The 20757-nt window shown below is 45.8% G+C and overlaps 1 protein-coding gene across 1 annotated transcript in view; it reads right to left on the bottom strand.

Annotated features, from left to right (window-relative positions):
* Window positions 1-11880, bottom strand: part of Nlrp3 (NLR family, pyrin domain containing 3) — a 34211-nt gene extending 22331 nt beyond the window's left edge. The window contains exons 1-3 of the mRNA XM_013015424.1: window positions 11862-11880; window positions 10678-10800; window positions 8834-9195 (exon numbers count right to left, since the gene is read on the bottom strand). Coding sequence (XP_012870878.1) covers window positions 8834-9116 — 283 coding nt within the window. The 5' untranslated portion in view covers window positions 9117-9195; window positions 10678-10800; window positions 11862-11880. The remainder of the gene's footprint in view (window positions 1-8833; window positions 9196-10677; window positions 10801-11861) is intronic.
* Window positions 11881-20757: the final 8877 nt, after the last annotated feature.

Raw genomic sequence — 20757 nt, 5'->3', positions numbered from 1 at the left:
CCCTGTCTAGAGAGAGAAAAAGAGAGAGAGAGAGAGAGAAAAATACAGAGAGAGACAGAAAGAGAGAATGCATTTCTTTCACCATCTAATTCCTAAAGTCATGGCCATCACAAAGGCTTTTCCGTACAAGTTATATGATTCTCAAAGAGCAAGGATTCCCTCTGGAGCCATAGCAAGGATAAACTCAAGCTTATGAACCATGCAAGTAGACACTGGACAAGCAAAAACATGAGGAGCCGGGCAAAGAACTAGAAGCAAGTCTGGACACTAGAGAGATTCCGATAGAGCATCCCTAACAAAGGCAGGTTCCAAGCATAAGTAAAGTCTGGGCTTTTAAGTGGTTAGAAAAAGCAAACTGGGTGCTGGGAAGGTGGCTCAGTGGTAGAGTGCTTGCCTACCATGCATGAAGCACTGGGTTTGATTCCTCAGTACCACATAAACAGAAAAGGCTGGAAGGGGCACTGTGGTTCAAGTAGTAGAGTGCTAGCCTTGAACAAAAAGAAGCTCAGAGACATTGCCCAGATCCTAAGTTCAAGCCCCGTGAATAGTGAAAGCAAGCAGGCAAGCAGGTAGGCAAGCAGGTAGGCAAGCAGGTAGGTAGGCAGCAAGCAAGCAAGAAAGAAAGAAAGGAGGGGAAAGGAGAAAGAAAGAGAAAAAGAAAAATGTTTTTATCCATCTTCCCACAGCATTCCTATGAAAAAGGGGGGGGGCGGGAATATAGTACAAGAAACGATTCCTTTAAATACTGACTATAGCTGGATATGGTGGCACACATCTATAATCCCAGAAATTTAGGAGGCTGAGGTAGGAAAATCATAAGTTCTAGGTCAGCCTGGACCACAAAGCAAGTTTGAGGCCAACCTAAGCTATAAAGCAAGACCCTGCCTCAAGAAACAAGAAGAGGGGCTGGGAAGGTGGCTCAGCGGTAGAGCGTTTGCCTTGCATGCCTGAGGCCCTGGGTTCGATTCCCCAGCACCACACAAGCAAAAAGAAAAAAAAGCCAGAAGTGGCACTGTGGCTCAAGTGGTAGAGCACTAGTCTTGAGTTGAAGAGCTGAGGGACAGCGCCCAGGCCCAGAGTTCAGGCCCCATGACTGGACCAAAAAAAAAAGAAAAAGAAAAAAGAAGAGTCAAGCACTGGTAGCTCACACCTATAAACCTTGCTAATTGGGATGCTAGGATTGGGAAGATTGTGGTTCTAAGTCAGCCCAGGCAGAAAAGTTCAGGAGAGTCCTTCTCAACCAAAAGTTGAGAGACCAAAAATAAGTTTAGCAGTAATAAAAATAAGTTTATCAGTAATTTCAGACAAAACTAAAACACTCGTCATCTGTTACTGGAAAGTAAGTGTTAGATCTGCACCAAGGCAAGATAACAGTAAGAATTATTAAGGGACCAGTCTGCCCTGACCAGACCAGTTATTTGGGCAGTCTCTCCCCCCAACTCTGTCGAGAAAACATTTAGGACAAGACATAATTCAGCAGTCCTGTGGTTAGCCCCACGTATCCAACCAATGATATATGATTTAACCTATCCTGTAATCGCTAAGGTAGAAAGTCCCTGCCCTTACTGGAAATGATCATACCCCTAACTAATGAGCTTGATATCCTTCCCCCTGCTACATAATCAGTAAAAACCCTGCTGGACAAGGGGTAAGGGCTCACAACTCTGACCTGCTGCATCAGTGACGATTGTGAGTCCAAGCTCGAGCTTGCAAATAAATGATTCTTTTTCTGTTTGCATTGGTTGTGGTCTATGGGGGTCGCTTGGGGGGTCTTGAGTTTGAGTCTAACAGATGGGGGCTCGTCCGGGATCCCCCTCATAAGCCCACCCAGACGCCTGATCAGAGAGTCGCAAAGAATGTCCGGTAAGTCAAGGCATTGCTGCTTTGTAATTGTGTAGTATCTGTGTTGCCTGCAGGTTTGGTATTGGGGTTGGCAAGAAGTCTTGGCAGACGCGCTATACGAAAGCCAACGGGACCAGTGGGAGATGTCCCCAGGCGGATCCCCATGGGGGTAAACTATCCACTAATGTGGACATTTGAAATTTTTAGAGGGGGTTTGAGTCCCCTGGTGAGTGAATGGTGGTGAGATATTACCCCACTCACTGCCCGCCTGAAGTCCTGCACTTTCTACCTGATAGTTTATAGGTAGGCTGTTTTAGGAGTTCGAGTCCCCTGGTTACCTGGAAGGTGTTAAAGTCCCCTGGTGAGCCTGGCACTTTCTGTCTGACAGTCTACAACCTGCATGTTGTAAATGTGTTTTGTCTCAATGTTTGTGTGTATGTGTTTTGGAATTCTTGGAACATTTCTTCTCCCAGATTCATTCTGATGCCAGAGCCCGGAGGAGACTGGCTAACACCCCCTTAATATCTGTTTCTCTCTCTAGCCCCCCTTTTTTTGCCGGTCATGGGGTCTGAACTCTGGGCCTGGGCGCTGTCCCTCAGCTCTTCAGTTCAAAGCTAGTGCTCTACCACTTTGAGCCACAGCACCACTTCCAGCTTTTTCTGCTTATGTGGTGCTGAGGAATTGAACCCAGGGCCTCATGCATGCAAGGCAAGCACTCTACCACTGAGCCACTTTCCCAGCCCCTCTAGCTCCTTTTTTATCTCCTTTTTCACTTGCACTTTAAACTGACCTCCCTCTCTACCCTTCACTGCAACCTCCTCCACCCTCTCTGGATCCAGAAGGAGAAAGGGGGGGGGGGCGAGGAACCTGGAGGATCTAGCAATAACTTGGAAGGGCCAGCAGGGAGAACTCGCGGCCAGATGAAACTGCCACTGACCATCTGCAAGTGGTACCAGCAAGATCTTAGCCTCGGGCCTTGGCCCAGGGGGTCTGAGTATGGGGGAGAATCTGTCAGTCTGAGGAGACGGCCACTAGGGACTTCCTTCCCTTGCCCCAACATGACTAGGAATTCTCCTCCACCTTGGAAGGCCCCTGGGTCAACGTTTGCAGGAATCTAAAAGAAAAATCCTCTGGAGGTGAGTAGAGGGGGTTGGAGTCCCCTGGTAAGTGAATGGTGGTGAGATATTGCCCCATTCGCTGAGACTTGATTTTGTCTTTGTGGCCACTTGTCTGTCTTATTTACTTCAGTGTGTTTTCTGTTCTATGTTTTCTGAGGTAGGGAAGTTCTGGGTGAGTGTGGCAGGCTCACTCAGCAGACTCTGGATTCAGCTCGCTGAGTGAGAACAGCGCAGAGTTCTGGTAGGGATGAACTGGGGCCCATTAGTCCCCAACTCAGCCTTTGCATGTTGTCTTGTCTAGTTCTGTTTTAGAATTGGTACCAGTTTTAAATGTGAATCCTTGTTTTTTCTGTTTATCTGTGTTTTTGTTATTTATTTAAACATCTCTGGGGGAATAAAAGTCCCAGCCTCTGGCTGGGCTTGGTCACAGACCTGCTAAGTCCCCCTTGTGTTACAGCAGCCAAGAGACAGGGCATGGACAAGCCTCAGGCTGCACCTTCTCCCAGTGGAGGCTGCTGGAGGAGAGGCGAGGGTGTAGAAAGTTGTGAGCCTGGTCTGGACTTTCAGCTGCTCCAGACAGCTTAACAATTTGTAAAGTGCTCTTGTCAAAATTGGGTAAAAATCAGGCCAGTTTAGTTTCAGGTGACCCCCCTCCCCCAGCCTTCCTCCAACAGAAGAGAGTCAAAAGACTGATTGGTGAATTGCCTTGCTAAACAAGCAAGCCCTGGGAAAAAGACGTTCAACAAAGATACTTAGTTTAAAAGAAAAATTGTCTTAAATTTTTGTTTGAAAACTTTAGAAAACATACATACAACTGATTTTAATTTTTGTATGCTTTAAGATCTGTGTGTGTTTTGTATGTGTTTGTGAACATGTTCAAGATAAGAATTGTCAGCATGCTGCAACAATTGGGTGAGTTTAAGTTTAAAATTGAAAAGGTTATGAGGTTTGGACGTTACCAAAAAAATTTTTTTTACTCTTCACATTGTTTTAAAAGGCTTTTTAAGGATTCTTTAACTTGAAAATTAGAAAATCTGGTATTTTCTATTCTAATTTTAAAATGCATAAAGCTGTTTACACTGTAACCAAGTTATCTGGCTTAACAAAAATACATTGGCTGCTTGGGATTTAGTTCTCTTGGCTAAAATTTGGGGATAAATATTAGAAACTTAAATGTAAAGGTTAGTTTAACACTGTCAAAGACGTTACCTGTTCTGTCTGGCTGAAACTGTGTATTTCATTCAAGAACCAAGAGAAAAGAAAGGGGGAAAACTTAGAAGCCAACAGAAGACCTATCTTTAGGGGTGAGGGGTGAAATGGCAGAAGTGCAGTTCAGCTGATCATGCATGGTAGGACAGGCCCTGGGGGTTCACAGATGGTGGGACAGGCCCTGGGAGGAGTCCATGCATGGTGAAAGAGGGCAAGCTGGCACAAACGCAGTTCATCTAACCCTAAAGAGTCGGATTGGGTGCGTGCCCATTCCATAGGAGGGGCCGAGTGGCCCATCTTTGTTCTGTCTCTTTTCCCTGCAGACAGACACTGGAAACATGATGGTTAAAATGAGTGGCGTGATGATCTGATTAGTATTGCTAAAACTGCCCCTTGGATGTGCTAAAATTAAAAAGGCCTTAAAAAGAGGGTTAAAAAGTTTATTTGTATAATGTGACTCACTTTCAATGATGTCCTACAAGTAGGATATGTTTTTAAAAGTCATAAAGGAGCCTGGCACCAGTGGCTCACACCTGTAATCCTAGCTACTCAGGAGGCTGAGATCTGAGGATCACGATTCAAAGCCAGCCCAGGCAGCAAAGTCCATGAGACTCTTATCTCCAATAAAGCACTAGAAAACCAGAAGTGCCACTGTGGCTCAAGTGGTAGAGCGCTCGCCTTGAACTGAAGAGCTGAGGGACAGCGCTCAGGCCCAGAGTTCAAGCCCCACGACTGACAAAAAAAAAAAAGTCATAAAGGTGTTAAGTCTAGCTTCTTGGTACAGTAATGGTGATTGTAATTCTTGCATTAAGGAAAAATTGTCATTTGAGTTTGAAAGTTTTAATGTGCATCTGTTTTAAAACAAGCAGCCAAGAGACAATGAGTGACACTTGGCCTCAAGATTTCAAGGGATCTTTTCAAAATGCAAATGAAAACTGAAGTATAAAGTATTAAAAGAGATTAATACGAGGCTTAAAAAAACTAGGATTACCAAAATAATTGCTATTCCAGTTTGTTCTTACGTTTTTTTAAACAGTTTCCAGTAAGCCTAGAGCAAAGTACAGAGGATTCTTACAAGTTTGTCAGATGTAACTCTGGCTCTTAATAAGTTTCAGATAAGAGCATGCTTAAAAGCTACTTCTAAAAATAAATTTTTTTAAAAAAGCTACTTCTATGTTGACCACCTTGTTGTTTTTAATTGGAGTAAAGTGGCTTTTTATAAGACTCATTGATCTGCAAACTGGTTGGAAGCCAGCGTGGGAAGGAAAAGGTCCCTGTGAGACTGTCACCTCTACTCAGCCAGCAGAGTTCTGAAAGAGCAAGCAGAGTTGCTTTAGGACTCAAAGTGACAGAGTGCTAGCCTTGAGCTGTAGAGCTGAGGGACAGCACTCAGGCCCCAAGTTCAAGTCCAGGGACCAGCTAAGGGAAATGCCAATGAGGCATTTATCCCAGTGTGGAGAAGACACTCCTGGGACGAAAGCAATGGAGGAGCATCCAGAGGCAGAAAGCCACTGCTTAGATGGCAGAAATGTCAGATCCTAGAGTCATTTGTGCATGGCCCTTCAAAACTGGTCAGAGCCAGGAGGTCATGGGAAGATAGTTTGTAAGCATACCTAATGTCCATGACTATCTACCTTGTAAAGGACAGGAACTTGCCATCCTCTGTGAAAGTAGTAAAAAGCTAAAATTATAAAATGTGGGGAATAGTTTAAATCCCAACCCCTGTATGTGCCAAAGCTCTAATTGGCAGTAACTTTTTTTTGTTGTTGTTGTTGGTCGTGGGGCTTGAACTCTGGGCCTGGGCGCTTGTCCCTCAGCTCTTCAGCTCAAGGCGAGCACTCTACCACTTGAGCTACAGCGCCACTTCAGGTTTTCTGGTGGTTTATTAGAGATAGGAGTCTCATGGTCTCTCCTGCCCGGGCTGGCTTTGAACTGCGATCCTCAGATCTCAGCCTCCTGAGTAGCTAGGATTACAGGTGTGAGCCACCAGCATCCGGCTGGCAGTAACTTTTGTACTGACACCAGCTACATAAAATTTATCTGTTCACAAAAAAAGTTTGTAAACCTGAGAGTGTGTTTTAATGCTATCTGTCTAAAGGCCTGCATTAGGCATTGTTAGGATCGCCTAAACCATCCAGAAAGATGCTTTTGCAAACCAGAAGGCTAAGTAAGCTACACTGCTGTAACCAGAGAAAAGGTTTGTGCATTTGTCAAAAGTTAAAATATTATTCTTAATGACATCTAACCCTGGTAACCTCTTTGTAAAACAGGCTAAGGTTATAGGTTCCTGGCTAGGTAGGATCAACACCCCTGAGTCAGCTTAGAGAAGTTACAGAAGATGGATCTTTGCCCATCATCCCCTTTTAAGAACAGGGGACTCGGGCTGGGAAGGTGGCTCAGTGGTAGAGTGCTTGCCTTGCATGCATGAGGCCCTGGGTTCAATTCCTCAGGACCACATAAGCAGAAAAAAAAGCCGGAAGTGGTGTTGTGGCTCAAGTGGTAGAGCGCTAGCCTTGAGCTGAAGAGCTGAGGGACAGCGCCCAGGCCCAGAGTTCAGGCCCACCACCGGACCCCCCCCTCAAAAAAAAAGAACAAGGGACGACCAGGGTCACTTTTAAATGTTGCAAAACAGAAGGAAAAGCCATGGGAAATAGTGGTACAGGCCTGAGCCCACTATATCTGCCTAGAAAATCCTAGCCTTATTAAAAGAACTATCTAGTTTAAAAAGTTGTCATCTTGGTAAACTGTCCTGGGCTATTGTCTAAATAGTCTTAAAAACTAGTGGAGTCTCAGCCTGCCAAGCCTATGCAATAACCACTGGTCTGTGTAGGAATTTGCAGCCCAGCACAAGGTGTGACAGTCTCTTGGAGCCACTGAGAGACCTTACTGCTGCTGCTGCCGCTGCTACAGCCTGACAATCACCTGGAGGAGATCTACATTGTTACCCTGACCACCTCCACGTGGAAAAAGTAGACTGAACTGCCTGATTCCATCCCCTAAGACTGCTTCCCCAGTGGAAAGCTGCTAAAACTAAGATTTAAAAAAACAACAACTGAAAACGTAAAAACAAATCTTAAAAAGTGGATGTAATAGAAATAAAAATAAAATAGCTGGGCACCGGTGGCTCACGCCTGTCATCCTAGCTACACAGGAGGCTGAGATCTGAGGATTGAGGTTCAAAGCCAGCCTGGGCAGGAAAGTCCATGAGACTCTTATCTCCAATAAACCACTAGAAAACAGGAAGTGGCGCTGTGGCTCAAGTGGTAGAGTGCTCACCTTGAGCTGAAGAGCACAGGGACAGTGCCCAAGCCCAGAGTTCAAGCCTCACGACCAACCAAAATAAATAAATAACCAGTGAAAGCCAGGCACCAGTGGCTCACACCTATAATCCTAGCTACTCAGGAGGCTAAAATCTGAGGATCTTGGTTCAAAGCCAGCCCCAGCAGCAAAGTCCATGAGACCCTTATCACCAGAGTTCAAGCCCCATGACCAAAAACAAACCAAAAAAAAAAAAATAGTGCAGAAGGGATAAAGGACAGTGCAGAGGTTGAAAAGGATCAAAGAATGTTACATATATACATGTATGTGTGTTTGTATGTATACATATGTGTACATATATGTGTTTATGTTTATACATGTATGGCAAATAATGAAACTCACCACTTTGTAAACAGCAGACAGGAAGAATTGGAGCAATGGTTGGGAGGGGTAGATTTGTTCAAAGAATACTATCTGCATGTATGGTAATATCACAAGGAAACCTCTCATACTACAAGTATAGGTCAACTCAAAAGTTAGTCATAATACTCAATGTACATATAAAAATGGAACTAGTAAACTTTAAAGGATGGTTGGTATTGGGAGAGATGGGGAGAATGATGAAAGACTTAAAATGAGGTGGAATTTGGGTACACGGCAAACACATTCATGAGGGCACACAACAAACACTAAGCATGGCTCCCTGCCTCACAGTCAAGAGTTAGACCATGGGTAGAGTCTTTCTCCACTAGGTGTTTCAGTCAGAAACAAAAACAATCAAAGGCCAGGTACCAGTGGTTCATGCCTGTAATCCTAGTTCCTCAGGAGGCTGAGATATGAGGATTGTAGTTTGAAGTCAGCTGGGGTAGGAAAGTCTGTGAGACCCTTACATCCAATTCACTACCATAAAGCTGGAAATGAAGCTATGGCTCAAATGGTGGAGCACTAACCTTGAGAACAAAAGCTCAGGGACAGCACCCAGGCCCTGAGTTCAGGCCCCAGGACAACAGGACAAGTGAAGGAGAAGGAGAAGGAGGAGGAGGAAGACGAGGAGGAGGAGGAGGAGGAGGAGAAGGAAAAGAAGAAGAAGAAGACGACGACAACAACGATGATGGGGAGGAGGACGAGGAGGAGGAAGGAAGGAAGGAAGGAAGGAAGGAAATTCTGACATGGTATATAATATGAGGGAACCTTGAAGACAACATGCTAAGTGAGATAAACCATTCACAAAAAGACAAATGTGTCATGATTTCAGCTATATGAGAAACTCAGAACAGTGAATTCATAGAGATGGAACAGAAGACCGCATGGAGCACAGGGTAATGGACAGCTATGTTTAGTGGGTGAGCAGTAAGATCCTACACTTCTTTACCTCAGGTTTGTTTTGTTAGATAGTCTTGACTCACCCCACTCTAGCTGGTCTCTCTTAGCTTTCTCATGGAGGTCTCTCCTGTTGATCTCAGCAAATATCCTCACAGCCATGGCCCAGGCCTTCTCCTCCCCGTTGAAGGCAATCATGAGTGTGGCCAGGTCCACGTGGTCTGCCTTCTCGAGCTGGCCCCTGGGGAGGGAAATGCAGCCCTCCCCTGGAGGGTAATCTTCTAAATGCATTTTGAATTTCTTAAGGTCTGCATCCTCCAGGTCTTCCAGGTGGTGGGCCAGCTTGCAGCGGGTGCTGGTCATGCTCATCGGCAACCCTCTCTAGGGTCCTCGGGCTCAGGTCCACGCTAACAGGCCATGCAGTCAAACAGCATGTTTGATTGAGAGTCTGTTAAAGACAACAAATTATCAGGAACTCAGAAAACATTATTATGCATGTGTCAAGACACCCTCCAAGCACATGCAAATTTGACATATCAGTTTAATTTGAAAATAAAAGTGCTGGGCTCTGGTGGCTCACACCTGTATTCCTAGCTACTCAAGGAGGCTGAGATCTGAGGAGCGAGGCTCAAACCAGCCTGGGCAGGAAAGTCCGTGAGACTCTTCTCTCCAATTAACCACCAAAAAGCCAGAAGGAGAGGTATAGCTCAAGTGGTAGAGTGCCAGCCTTGGATGAAAAAGTCAGAAGAGTGTGCAAGACCTGGGTTCAAGCCCCAGTACTGGGACACATACAAAAAGAAAATTCAAAGGAAAAAATCCACTGACTAAAATGAATTACCAGCTTTCATCTTTGAAAAGCATACCAGAAAGCTCTCCATTGGCATGATCCATGAGTATGTCCTGAGCTATGAATGAAAAGTTTTCCTGTAGAAATAAATAATAAACCCATAAATATGATTATATCACAGTGAACACAAACCTTCACATATCAATAAGAGAACTCTGGGTAACGGGGCTGTGACCACGGACAAGCTAGTCACTATTTCTCAACTTTGGCTTCCTCATTCATAACCTGAAAACAGAAGGGATTGCCTTCCAGTTCCTTCTCACTGAAAGCTATGGTTTCTTGCTATTTTTACCTGAAGGAAAAAAGAACAAAGGAAAGAGAAGGCTCAGAAATGAGTGACTACTTAATAGAAGAGCAGTTTGTGGAGGGACAGAGAAGAAAGCAGCAGCGGATGTACAGAGGAAAGGATGGTTCCCATTTGTCCCTCTATCCGTCATTAACTAAAAGTGAAGTAAGAGAGAACTTAAGTACATACAAGTGCATATAAACGTGCATCACATTAACCTCTCCTTGTAGAGTGTACAAATACAAAAGACATGACTCATATTAGTTTCTTGTATGGTGAGTGCTGCACTGATTATTCTCAACTGGACTACACAAAGCCCTGTGCAGCATGTATATTCCTTCTGCCATCTTTTGTATGTGTGTGTGCTAGTAACTGGGGCTTGAACTCAGGCCTCAGGCTCTTACTTGGCTTTTTTGCTCATAGCTGGTGTTTTATCATTTGACCCATGCCTCCAATATGATTATTTGCTGGTTAATTAGAGATAGAGTCTCTGAACTTTTCTGACTTAGCTAGTTTTAAACCTCAGTCCTCCAATCTCAGCCTCCTGAGTAGCTAGTCTGAGTCACCTGTACCCAGCTACATACTACCTTATGTAGCCACTGAGCATCTTGCTCAGTGATTGACAGCCAAGACTGAGACCAGTGACATGGACCAGGTCTTTCACCCTACTTATTTAGGTGTTTCCATGAGAAACAAACAAAAAAAAAAAGCCCACAATAATGAAACAAGATAAGTGATTAAAAAGGCAAACACACTTTCTCCAGCACTTATTGCAAGATTTTCATTGCCATGCTCACCAATGTGGTCTTCCTGACATGACTGCAAATTCTACAGAGCTGTGTGTCTTTAAAGCTTCCATATCTTCTAGTGTTTGAATGGAAGAACAAGTTGGTTCCGTTGGAACTGATCCCTTCATTTTACTGTTTGCAGCAAAAAAAGAATATCAACTCACCAGGCACTAGTGGCTCGTGTCTGCAATCTTAGCTACTCAGGAGGTTGAGATTTTAGGATCAAGGTTTGGAGCCAGCCTGGACAGGAAAGTTCATGAGACTCTTTTTTTTCTTTTTGGTCAGTTTTGGATCTTGAACTCTGGGCCTAGGCGCTGTCCCTCAGCTCTTCAGCTCAAGGCTAGCGCTTTACCACTTTAGCCAAAGTGCCACTTCTGGTTTTCTGGTGGTTAACTGGAAATAAGCCTCTTAGAGACTTTCCAGCCCAGGCTGGCTTTGAACCGCAGTCCTCAAATCTCAGTCTCCTGAGTAGCTAGGATTACAGGCATGAGCCACCAGCGCCCAGCTCTATGAGACTCTCATCTCTAATTAACCACCAGAAAACCCAAAGTGGTGCTGCTGTGGCTCAAAGTGGAAAAGCGCTAGCCTTGAGCAAAAAGAGCTCAGAGACACCACCCAGGCCTTGAGTTCAAGGCCCAGAACTGATAAAAACACAAAAATAAAAACAACATCAATCAAAGCTATAAATAACACTAATGGGAAGGAGAGAGCATGAAAAGGGTTGATACTCGAAATCAGATGCCTCATTTGGTGTTCAAGTACCTCAAGCTCACCCTCCCCCATTCCTGGTCCATCTCCATTCTTGTCTCTCAACTCTCGCCTCATGCCCCATCCCCAAGTCTACTCCTTCATGCATCTTAAGGGGCTACGATTCACTTCCTCATGTAAGGTTCATCTTTCTACATGCATCCTGCTTCTCCGGTCTACTGAGGAGATGTGAGGAAAGTCGGCTGAAGTCCTGGGTGTGAGCTGTGTTTGTGCTCCTGCCCTTCTCCCACCCCACACCCCCAAAGACATGCACCCACATACAGGGAGCCCAAGAAATTATAAATAGAATAGAACATTCTACATATCCTAATGTCTGCCATTGAAGGACAGACAGAGGCTAGGAGAAGACACTGCTAACCCGCTCAATGCTCCCCCATTCCTCCCCCAGGCCTGCTGCCTACCCTGCACCACAGAGCTGAACTCACCCAGACACCAGCTTTAGGGACAGGCAGAGAGGAAATGGCATGCATTTATAGTGGCCACGGCCCCAGCAGGGGCAGGAAGGATGTGGCTTTTAGCCTGGGGTGAACAAGGTTGCATCACAAGCAAAGGCAGAGGCTAATAGTTCCCCATATGGCTGGATTTTCCAAACTGAATCAGTCTTATTACGCAGCTTGAGAAGGGGCTGGGTAGTAAGACACATACTCTAAGGAGCACCTCAGAGGTGCTCTTCTAGCTTTTCTTCTTCTAGCCTCTGAGTCTACCCTAAGAAGCAATGGGAAAGTGGAAAAACAGTGTTCAACCTGGTCTCCCATACTGAGCAGCTAGGGAGAGCGGGGATGACCTTACTGGGGGGGAAGTGAGGCCAACCAGGGATTCTCAGTGGAGAGCTGAGAACAGGACCTGGCTTTCCAACCCCATATCCCATGTCCTTTCCCCAAATGGAGGACCATAGTTCAAAGCTCGCGTCAGTAGACAAGTCTGTGACTCTCCATCAGATGATTCTGAAGGCCCAAACTCCACCTCGTCCTGGAGCTTGAACTCAAGGCCTGAGTGCTGCCCCTGAGCTTCTTTGCTCAAGGCTATCTTGCTCTACTGGAGACAAAGCTTCCCTTCTTGCTTTTTAGTGGTTAATTGTAAATAAGAGGCTCAAAGGTTTTTCTGTGAGCTGGCTTCCAACTGTAATCCTCAGATCTCAGTCTTCTGAGTAGCTAGGATTACAGGTATGACCCATCAGCACCTGGCATACTTCTTCGTTTTTTGATTCATCTAATGGACTAATATTCACAAAGTACCTGTTGTGTCCCAGGCAAGAACTCAAAACCGGAAAGCCTTCTGCCTCATCCCAGAGAGCTGGGGAAGAAAGAGAGACAGAGACCTGCTTCCCTCTACTTTATGTGGCTGAAGGACCATAGACCGACAAATGCTCAAATTCAACAGGGTTCAGAACAGAGGCACACACTCAGCATCCTGAGTGAGACAAAGGTACCTGTAGAATGAGTGTGGTCTCAGCACAGGAAAGTTGGCAAAGGACCATCTCTGGACTTTGGTTTTCTTTATCTTGAAGTGGTAGCAATAATGGTAACTACCACAGCAAATTATCAGAAGCACTGACAGAATAGGCAATGTGAAGGCCCATCGAACATAACCTGGCACCAAGATGCTGGCACTTATATATACAGAGTAGTCTGACAAAGAGATGCTTTCTCATGCTGTGGTAAAGTCTCAGTGAGTCATGACTGCATGTTAGGGGCAGAGGCAGGAACAGTGCAGACTTCAGATGCTGAAGTAAGACAGAAAGCAGGTCGAGAGGAAAGATGGGAGGCCACTAGTCAGACCTCAGAACTACTTTGTAAATCAGGTTAACTGAGGTATAATCTACATGTTGTCAATATTTACACCTTCATGAAAATAGACACCTAGATCAATGATACAGAGAGGAATGGAAAGGGAACAGATAAGCCCAAACATAGATAGTCAACAGAAGAAGATGAGACGAGGAAAGCCAATAAAGGAGTTTGGGGACGCTGGATGTCCACAGGCAGAAGAGTAAAATGAGATGAATCTTTGACCACAAAGAAAAGTCAACTCAAAATGGTTAAAGACTTAAAAGAGAAGATCTGGGGAGTGGTGGAAGAAGGGCGGGGAACAGGTGGCTCACACCTGTAATCCAAGTGGCTCAGGAGGCTGAGATCTGAGGATTCAGAGAGGAAGACAGCTAAACAGGAAAGTCCCTGAAATGCCTTCCTCCAATTTCTCCAAAAGTGGAGCTGTGGCTCAGGTGGCAGAGAGCTAGACTTGAGCCTAAAAACAGTTCAGGGACAACAGTTCAGGGCAAGGTGGGGGGAAAAAAGTGTTTCATTTCATTTCTGAAATGAAATTTCAGATGGCTTGCAACAGTAATCCTAGTTACTTAGGAGACTGAAACCTCAAGGTTCACAGCTAGCCCAAGTATAAAAGTCTTGAGATTCTTATCTCCAATTAACCCGCAAAGCCAAAGTGGAGTGGCAGAGCATGGATCAAGGGTAAGAATGCCAGCCTTAGTGAAAAAGTCATAGGACAGCTCAAGGCCCTGAATTCAAGGTCCTGTACTGTCACATCTCACACACACACACACACACACACACACACACACACACACACACACACGAAGAAATATAATTGCCTTTATTATGTATACAATACTCACTTCAATAGAGCACAGCAAACTGAAATCTTAAATGCTGGGTTCCAAACCTAAATGCCATATTCTTTAATTGAATAAACTAAACAGACAAACACAGTAAGTCCACACTAAAAAAGCAATGACTAGTATAAGCTACAATGACAGCAACCTACTAAAGCCTGAGGGGAGGAAACTGGTCCTGAATAAGCCATTTCCACACTAAGGGTAGAATGGAGTGGAGCCACTGGAGTTTTCCTAACCCCAAAATACAGACACAAGCCGTGGAAGGGTAGGAGGAACTGATGCCAGAGCCACGAAACATTCTATTCAACAGTCCAAGCAGAGGAACCACGAAACATCCTATTCAACAGTCCAAGCAGAGGAACCATGAAACATTCTATTCAACGGTCCAAGCAGAGGAACCATGAAACATTCTATTCAACGGTCTAAGCAGAGGAACCATGAAACATTCTATTCAACGGTCCAAGCAGAGGAACCACGAAACATTCTATTCAACGGTCCAAACAGAGGAACCATGAAACATTCTATTCAACGGTCCAAGCAGAGGCCCACTGACCCTGCAGTGCACCCCTGAGCTTCATGGAGACCGTGGCCCAGTCTCTCTTCCTAGACCTGACCCTTGGACAGCATGATGTCCTCAGCACCCTCCCGGGGCTGTGGAAGGCAGCATCCCTGTCTCTTGCACATTCCTTGGCCTGAGAGATTAGTTATTTTTCACTACCCTGTCCAGGTTGGGAGCCAGTTACCACATGTGGAATTCAAATTTCAGCTAATTTAAACTAATTAGTTCCAGTTTTATGTAGAACACTTTAAGGATGAACTAGCACAAGTGGGAAGTCACTAGAACCATGAGGATAACCAGGAAAATAACCCATCAATCATTGCACAGAGCTCTTAATCCCAGTCCCACAGCTCTTATCACCTGGAAGAGCGCAGTATTGTTCAATCAGATATTTCAAAAGTTTAGAAAGTAGTAGTTAACGGCTGTAATCCTAACTACTCAGGGCGCTGAGATCTTGAGCATTAAGGTTGGAAGCCAGCCCAGCAGGAAAGTTCTGTGAGAGTCTTATATCCAACTAGCCACTGAAAAGTCAAAAATAGATCTGTGGCTCACGTGGTAGAGCACCAGCTTTGAGCAAAAAAATCTAAGGGACAGAGTCCAGGACCTTAGTTCAAGCTCCAGCACTGGCATGAAGAAAAAAAAAGAGAACAGAAGAGAAGTTGCTGAAAATATATACAGTATTACTTGTTGTTGTTGTAGGGTTTTGGTTTTGGGGGGTTTTTTTGGTCAGTCATGGGGCTTGAACTCTGGGCTTGGGCGCTGTCCCTGCACTCTTCAGCTCAAGGCAAGCACTCTACCACTTGAACTACAACGCCACTTCTAATTTTCTAGTGGGACTTTCCTGTCCGGGCTGGCTTTGAACTGTGATCCTCAGAGCTCAACCTCCTGAGTAGCTAGGATTACAGGCGTGAGCCACCGGTGCCAGGTTACTTGTCTTATAACTTGTAGTTATTTGCAGACTATAATTTAGCCTGAAATAAGGAAGATCTATTACTTGTGCCAATTTGAATAACCTCAGGCTCATTATGTGAAAAAGAGGCTAGTGCAAACACAGAGCGAGGAGGAACACTGAACCGTGGTAGTCTACCACAAAGCAGATGGGAATTAATGTGCTACGGTTCCACTGTGGATTCCACAGTATAGAATGCAAAGAGGTAGCAAATGTTTAAGAGGTGGAGGCCAGTGAAAGAGACTTATGTCACTGGGTGCCCAAGGAAGGTATTTTGGTAACCCTACTAGAACCCCTGATTTCCAAAGGGCAAGGCTCTTTAGAAGGGAAACTGTAACAGCTGCATTTGATCTGGTTTCTTAATATTTGCCTCTAGCAAGGTGATGGTGGCTTACTCCTGTAATTCTAGCTAAACAGGAGGCTGCAATTTGAGGATTGCAGTTCAAAGCCATCCCAGGCAGGAAAGGCTATGAGACCCTTATCTCCAATTAACCACCAGAAAAACTGGAAGTGGCACTGTGGCTTGAAGTGGTAGAGCACTAGCTTGAGCAAAGACATCAGGGACAGCGCCCAGACCCTGAATTCAAGTCCCACAACTGGCCAAATAAAAAGTTGCTTCCCTTATTTAGTTGACATTACTATTTTCAAACTTGGAATCCATAGAATAATCTGGCTGTAGGTTCCTGCTCAGTTCCCAAGCCATGGTTTTCATATGCTCCTGTAGTGTGGGGATAGCTTGTTAAATAGTGACTTTGTCTTCCTGTCTTCTGGATCTTTCCCAGCTGGCCACTAGAGATGTTTGTCTGGCTGACTCTCAGCCCAGGTGACCTGTGTGTGCAGCTGGTGCTTGGCTGCGGTAAATGGGCCTGCTGAGGCTGTGAGGGACAACTCTGCCCAAGCCCCGCCCTCTGCCCTCCCCTCTGCCAAGTCCCTGCCTGTTGCCTAGAAGATTGTTTTTGTCCCTTTTCACTTGTGCAGAGCAAGCCAGGGTTCCAGGGTCTGTGAGACTGATCTTTGACATGGGCAGTAGAGAGCTCTCCTGTCATGTTCTGTGATGAAGGGCAAACGCAGACTCCAGAAAGCCAGCTGTCCTTGGAATGAGAGAAGTAGGTTATCAGGATCAGAAGGGTTCGGTGCTGGGAACAGCCATGCTGTCCGCCGAGGCAACAGCACATCTGACTAGAGATCTTCCAGGCATGTGAAACCTCCAGAGCCATCACTGATGGCTTCCAAGATGGCAGCAGCATTCCCAGGGCCCTGCCTCCACCCTGGAGAGGCAGTTCCTGAGAAGGCCCGGAGCAGAGGACTTGCTTTACATTGTACAGAGGGGACTTTGTACTCTAGACCTTGACTTCTTGCCTTGAATAAGAAAAATCATGTGAGGGGTTGGGTATTGAATGGGTTATGAGCTCTTCTAGTTTGGTTTAGGGTTTGGTTTGGTTTCCTGTGCCAATACTGGGTCTTGAACTCTACCACTGAGACACTTCTCTACTTACAGTTTTGGTTTTAGTTTTGTTTCGGGTTTTTTGAGACAGGGTCTTTCTGTATATCCCACTGGCTCTAAGCTTGAGACCCCCCTGCCTTACCCCCGCCACGTGCTGAGCTTACAGGCACGTATGGCCCTATCTGGCTAGATCTGAATGTGCTCCCTCCCTCTCCTTAGGGTCTGTGCTTGGGAAAAAAAACCCTCAAATCCCTACAATAACTGTATTTGGAACTGGTCCTTGTGCAAAGTGGCTAGGGTTAGATAAGGCTATGAAAGTGCCCTGCAGGGCTGGGAAGTGGCTCCGTGGTGGAGCGCTTGCCTCACATGCATGAGGCCCTGGGTTCGATTCCTCATAAGCAGAAAAAGCTGGAAGTGGGACTGAGGCTCAAGTGGTAGAGCGCTAGTCTACAGCTGAAGAGCTGAGGGACAGCGCCCAGGCCCAGAGTTCAGGCCCCACGACCAACAAAAAAAAAAAGGAAAAGAAAAAAATAAAATGCCATGCACTGGTGGCTCAAGCCTGTCATCCTAGCTACTCAGGAAACAGATCTGAGGATTGCACCTCACAGCCAGCCTGTGCAAGAATACTCACCAGACTCTTACCTCAATTAACTTCTAGGAAATCCAAGATGGAGCTGTGGCTCAAAGTGGAAGTGCACTAGGTCAAGCCTCCTGACCAGCAAAAAAAACCAAGATTATGAAGGTGAACCCTGGTGCAAAGAAGAGAGTAGAGATGGCACAGGTTTATAATCTCAGCATTGGGGAGGACAAAGGAGGAAGATCATTAATTCCAGACCAGCCAGAGCTACAAAAGGAGACTGACCTTATCCAAAAAAAAAAATGCTGGGTGCCAATGGCCCATCCTTGTCATCCTAGCTACTCAGAAGGCTGAGATCTGAGGATCATGGTTCAAAACCAGTCCAGGCAGGAAAGTCCATGAGACTTTTATCCCCAATGAACCACCAGAAAACTGTAAGTGACACTATGGCTCAGGTGGTAGAGTGCTAGACTTGAGCTGAAGAGCTAAGGGACAGTACCCAGGCCGAGTTCAAGCCCCATGACCAAATAAATAAATAAATAAATTTTTAAAAAGGAAGGGAAGAAAAAAATGGAGGGAAGGAAAGAGGGAGTAAGGGAGGAGAAGGAGAAAGGGAAGGGAAAAGAGAAACGCTTGAATAAAGTTTGGCTAAGCAAAGAATTTTTGTGACCCTTGATGTCTCCTCTAAATCATTTAGAAGACACTGAAAAATTGAACCAAGGTCCTTATGTGTGCTGAGCAACACCCATTGTCTCCCTCTTAATCATTTCCTTTTTCTTTCTTTCTTTCTTTTTTTTGGTTGGTTGTGGGGCTTGAACTCTGGGCCTGGATGCTGTCCTTCAGCTCTTCAGCTCAAGGCGAGTGCTCTACCACTTGAGCCACAGCGCCACTTCCGGTTTTCTGGTGGTTTATTGGAGATAAGAGTTTCCTGCCCAGGCTGGCTTTGAACAGCGATCCTCAGATCTCAGCCTCCTGAGTAGCTAGGATTACTGGCATGAGCCACCAGTGCCCACCCTCTTAATCATTTTCTATCTGTGGAATCTCATCCTCTCCACAGCTATAAATCTTATTGGCATTGGGCCCATTCTCTCTCCCCTACTACAATACCCTCCACTGTAATTATCCTGAATAAGTCATCTTTGCTATTTGTTAGAGTTTTTAATAACTGCTGGCACTCAGTCTGCTAGTGAGCTACCACTAATAATAGCAAAAGTCTCAAGATTGAGATGGTTTAAGCTTAGTATTAGTCAGCTAATTCCATCACTGCTTTTCCTCTATGCAGAAAAATCAATGTTACTGAGCTAGATTTTGAGTTTTCAGTAAAAGGGAGATTCAGCTGACTATAGTTTTGTAACACTGCTTTATCATTGCTTCTTTTTTTTAAGGCACTGAGATCCTCAGAACTGCTCCCCCTCCCCTAAAAAAAATGGAAGTAGCCTGAACCTGCTGTTACAATGTTTTTCCTGACTATATTCTGGTCACTCCTCCTTTCAGGAACTCAGGTCAGCTTTAGTTGCTGCTGTTCTAACCATGTGTAGAGCTGGATATCCAAACAGCTCTTAGGTCTCCTCTCTGCTTCTTTCCCCCCATAGCCCTCTCCTAGGAGTCTAAGCATAGCCTGGCCTGACTGACAGGACCCACGGCTCCACATGCTGGCCGGGTTGTTGAACTGAGCAGAGATTTCACCATTCTGGTCGTGACCTTTGATGCTCTCTGCTGCCCTTTACTGTACAAAGGTATTCTAGCAGTCTGCCCTATACCAGCTGCAGCAGATAATAGAAAGGCAAAGGACCAGAGGAGATAGCAGAGGAGTGCTGGAGGCTACCAATGGAGGCATGTCAAAGGATGAAGGGTAGCGGTGGGAGTTCAGACTTCATGATTTGATTAAGTGATGCTACCAGGATTAAAGTGAAGTACAGTGCCGGGCGCTGGTGGCTCACGCCTGTAATCCTAGCTACTCAGGAGGCTGAGATCTGAGGATCATGGTTCAAAGCCAGCCCGGGCAGGAGAGACCATGAGACTCCTATCTCCAATAAACCACCAGAAAACCGAAGTGGCGCTGTAGCTCAAGTGGTAGAGCGCTCGCCTTGAGCTGAAGAGCTGAGGGACAGCGCCCAGGCCCAGAGTTCCAGCCCCACGACCGACCAAAAAAAAAAAGTGAAGTACACTATATTAGTGGAAAATAACCAAGTGCCAGTGGCTCACACCTATAACCCTAGTAAATCAGGAGGCTGAGATCTGAGGATCATAGTTCAAAGCCACAGGCAGGAAAGTCTGGGAAGCATTTCTATTTAACTAGCAAAAAGCTGGAAGTAGAGCTGTGTCTCAAGTGGTAGAGTACTAACTAGCCTTGAGCAAAAGCCTCAGGACCAGCACACACACAAAAGAAGAAAATGTATTTATCTAGATGTCTTCTTGTGGAGCACATGGGCAGCCAAGATGGCGCTGGGAGAGGGTTGAGTGGGCAGAGCCCAACTGATCTGCCCATCGGTGCCTAACCAGCCCGTGAAGGCTCAGGTGCATGACAGGGTGTGACCTTGACAGTGATTGGTTCCTCTTCCTCCCTTGCCATGCCACCCGCCCTTTTTGTCTTTAAAAGGGGCTGCTCTCTGTTAATAAACGATTTTCTCCCTGCTGGATGTGGCTCCCCGCTGTGTCTGATTGTCTCTGGGCTGAGGGAGGCTGGGGAACAAGCGCTGCACTTACCTTTCCTCGACCCCTTCCGTCTTTCCTGGGACGGACGAAGACCCAACATCTTCTAACATAATGAAATACAGAAACCAGGTGCTAGTAGCTCACATTTGTAATCCTAGCTACCCAAGAAGCTGAGATCTAAGGGTCAAGAATTAAAGTCACCCAAAAAGCAGAAGTGGAATTGTGGCTCAAGTGGTAGTGTTCTAGCCTTGAGCAAAAAGAGCTCAGCCAGAGTTCAAGCCCCAAAACCAGCATACACACATGCGCTGGGCGCCAGTGGCTCATACCTGTAATCCTACTCAGGAGGCTGAGATCTGAGGATCACGGTTCAAAGCCAGCTCCTGCAGGAAAGTCTGTGAGACTCTGATCTCCAATGAACCACAAGAGCACCGGAAGTGGTGCTGTGGCTCAAGCAGTAGAGTGACGGGAGGAGGGGCCAGGAGGAAGGATGGGGGCAGGAGGGAGGAGG

Source organism: Dipodomys ordii, unplaced genomic scaffold, assembly GCF_000151885.1.
Source record: "Dipodomys ordii isolate 6190 unplaced genomic scaffold, Dord_2.0 Scaffold27, whole genome shotgun sequence".
NCBI classification, from domain to species: domain Eukaryota; kingdom Metazoa; phylum Chordata; class Mammalia; order Rodentia; family Heteromyidae; genus Dipodomys; species Dipodomys ordii.
This window is presented reverse-complemented; position numbering and strand designations above follow the sequence as displayed.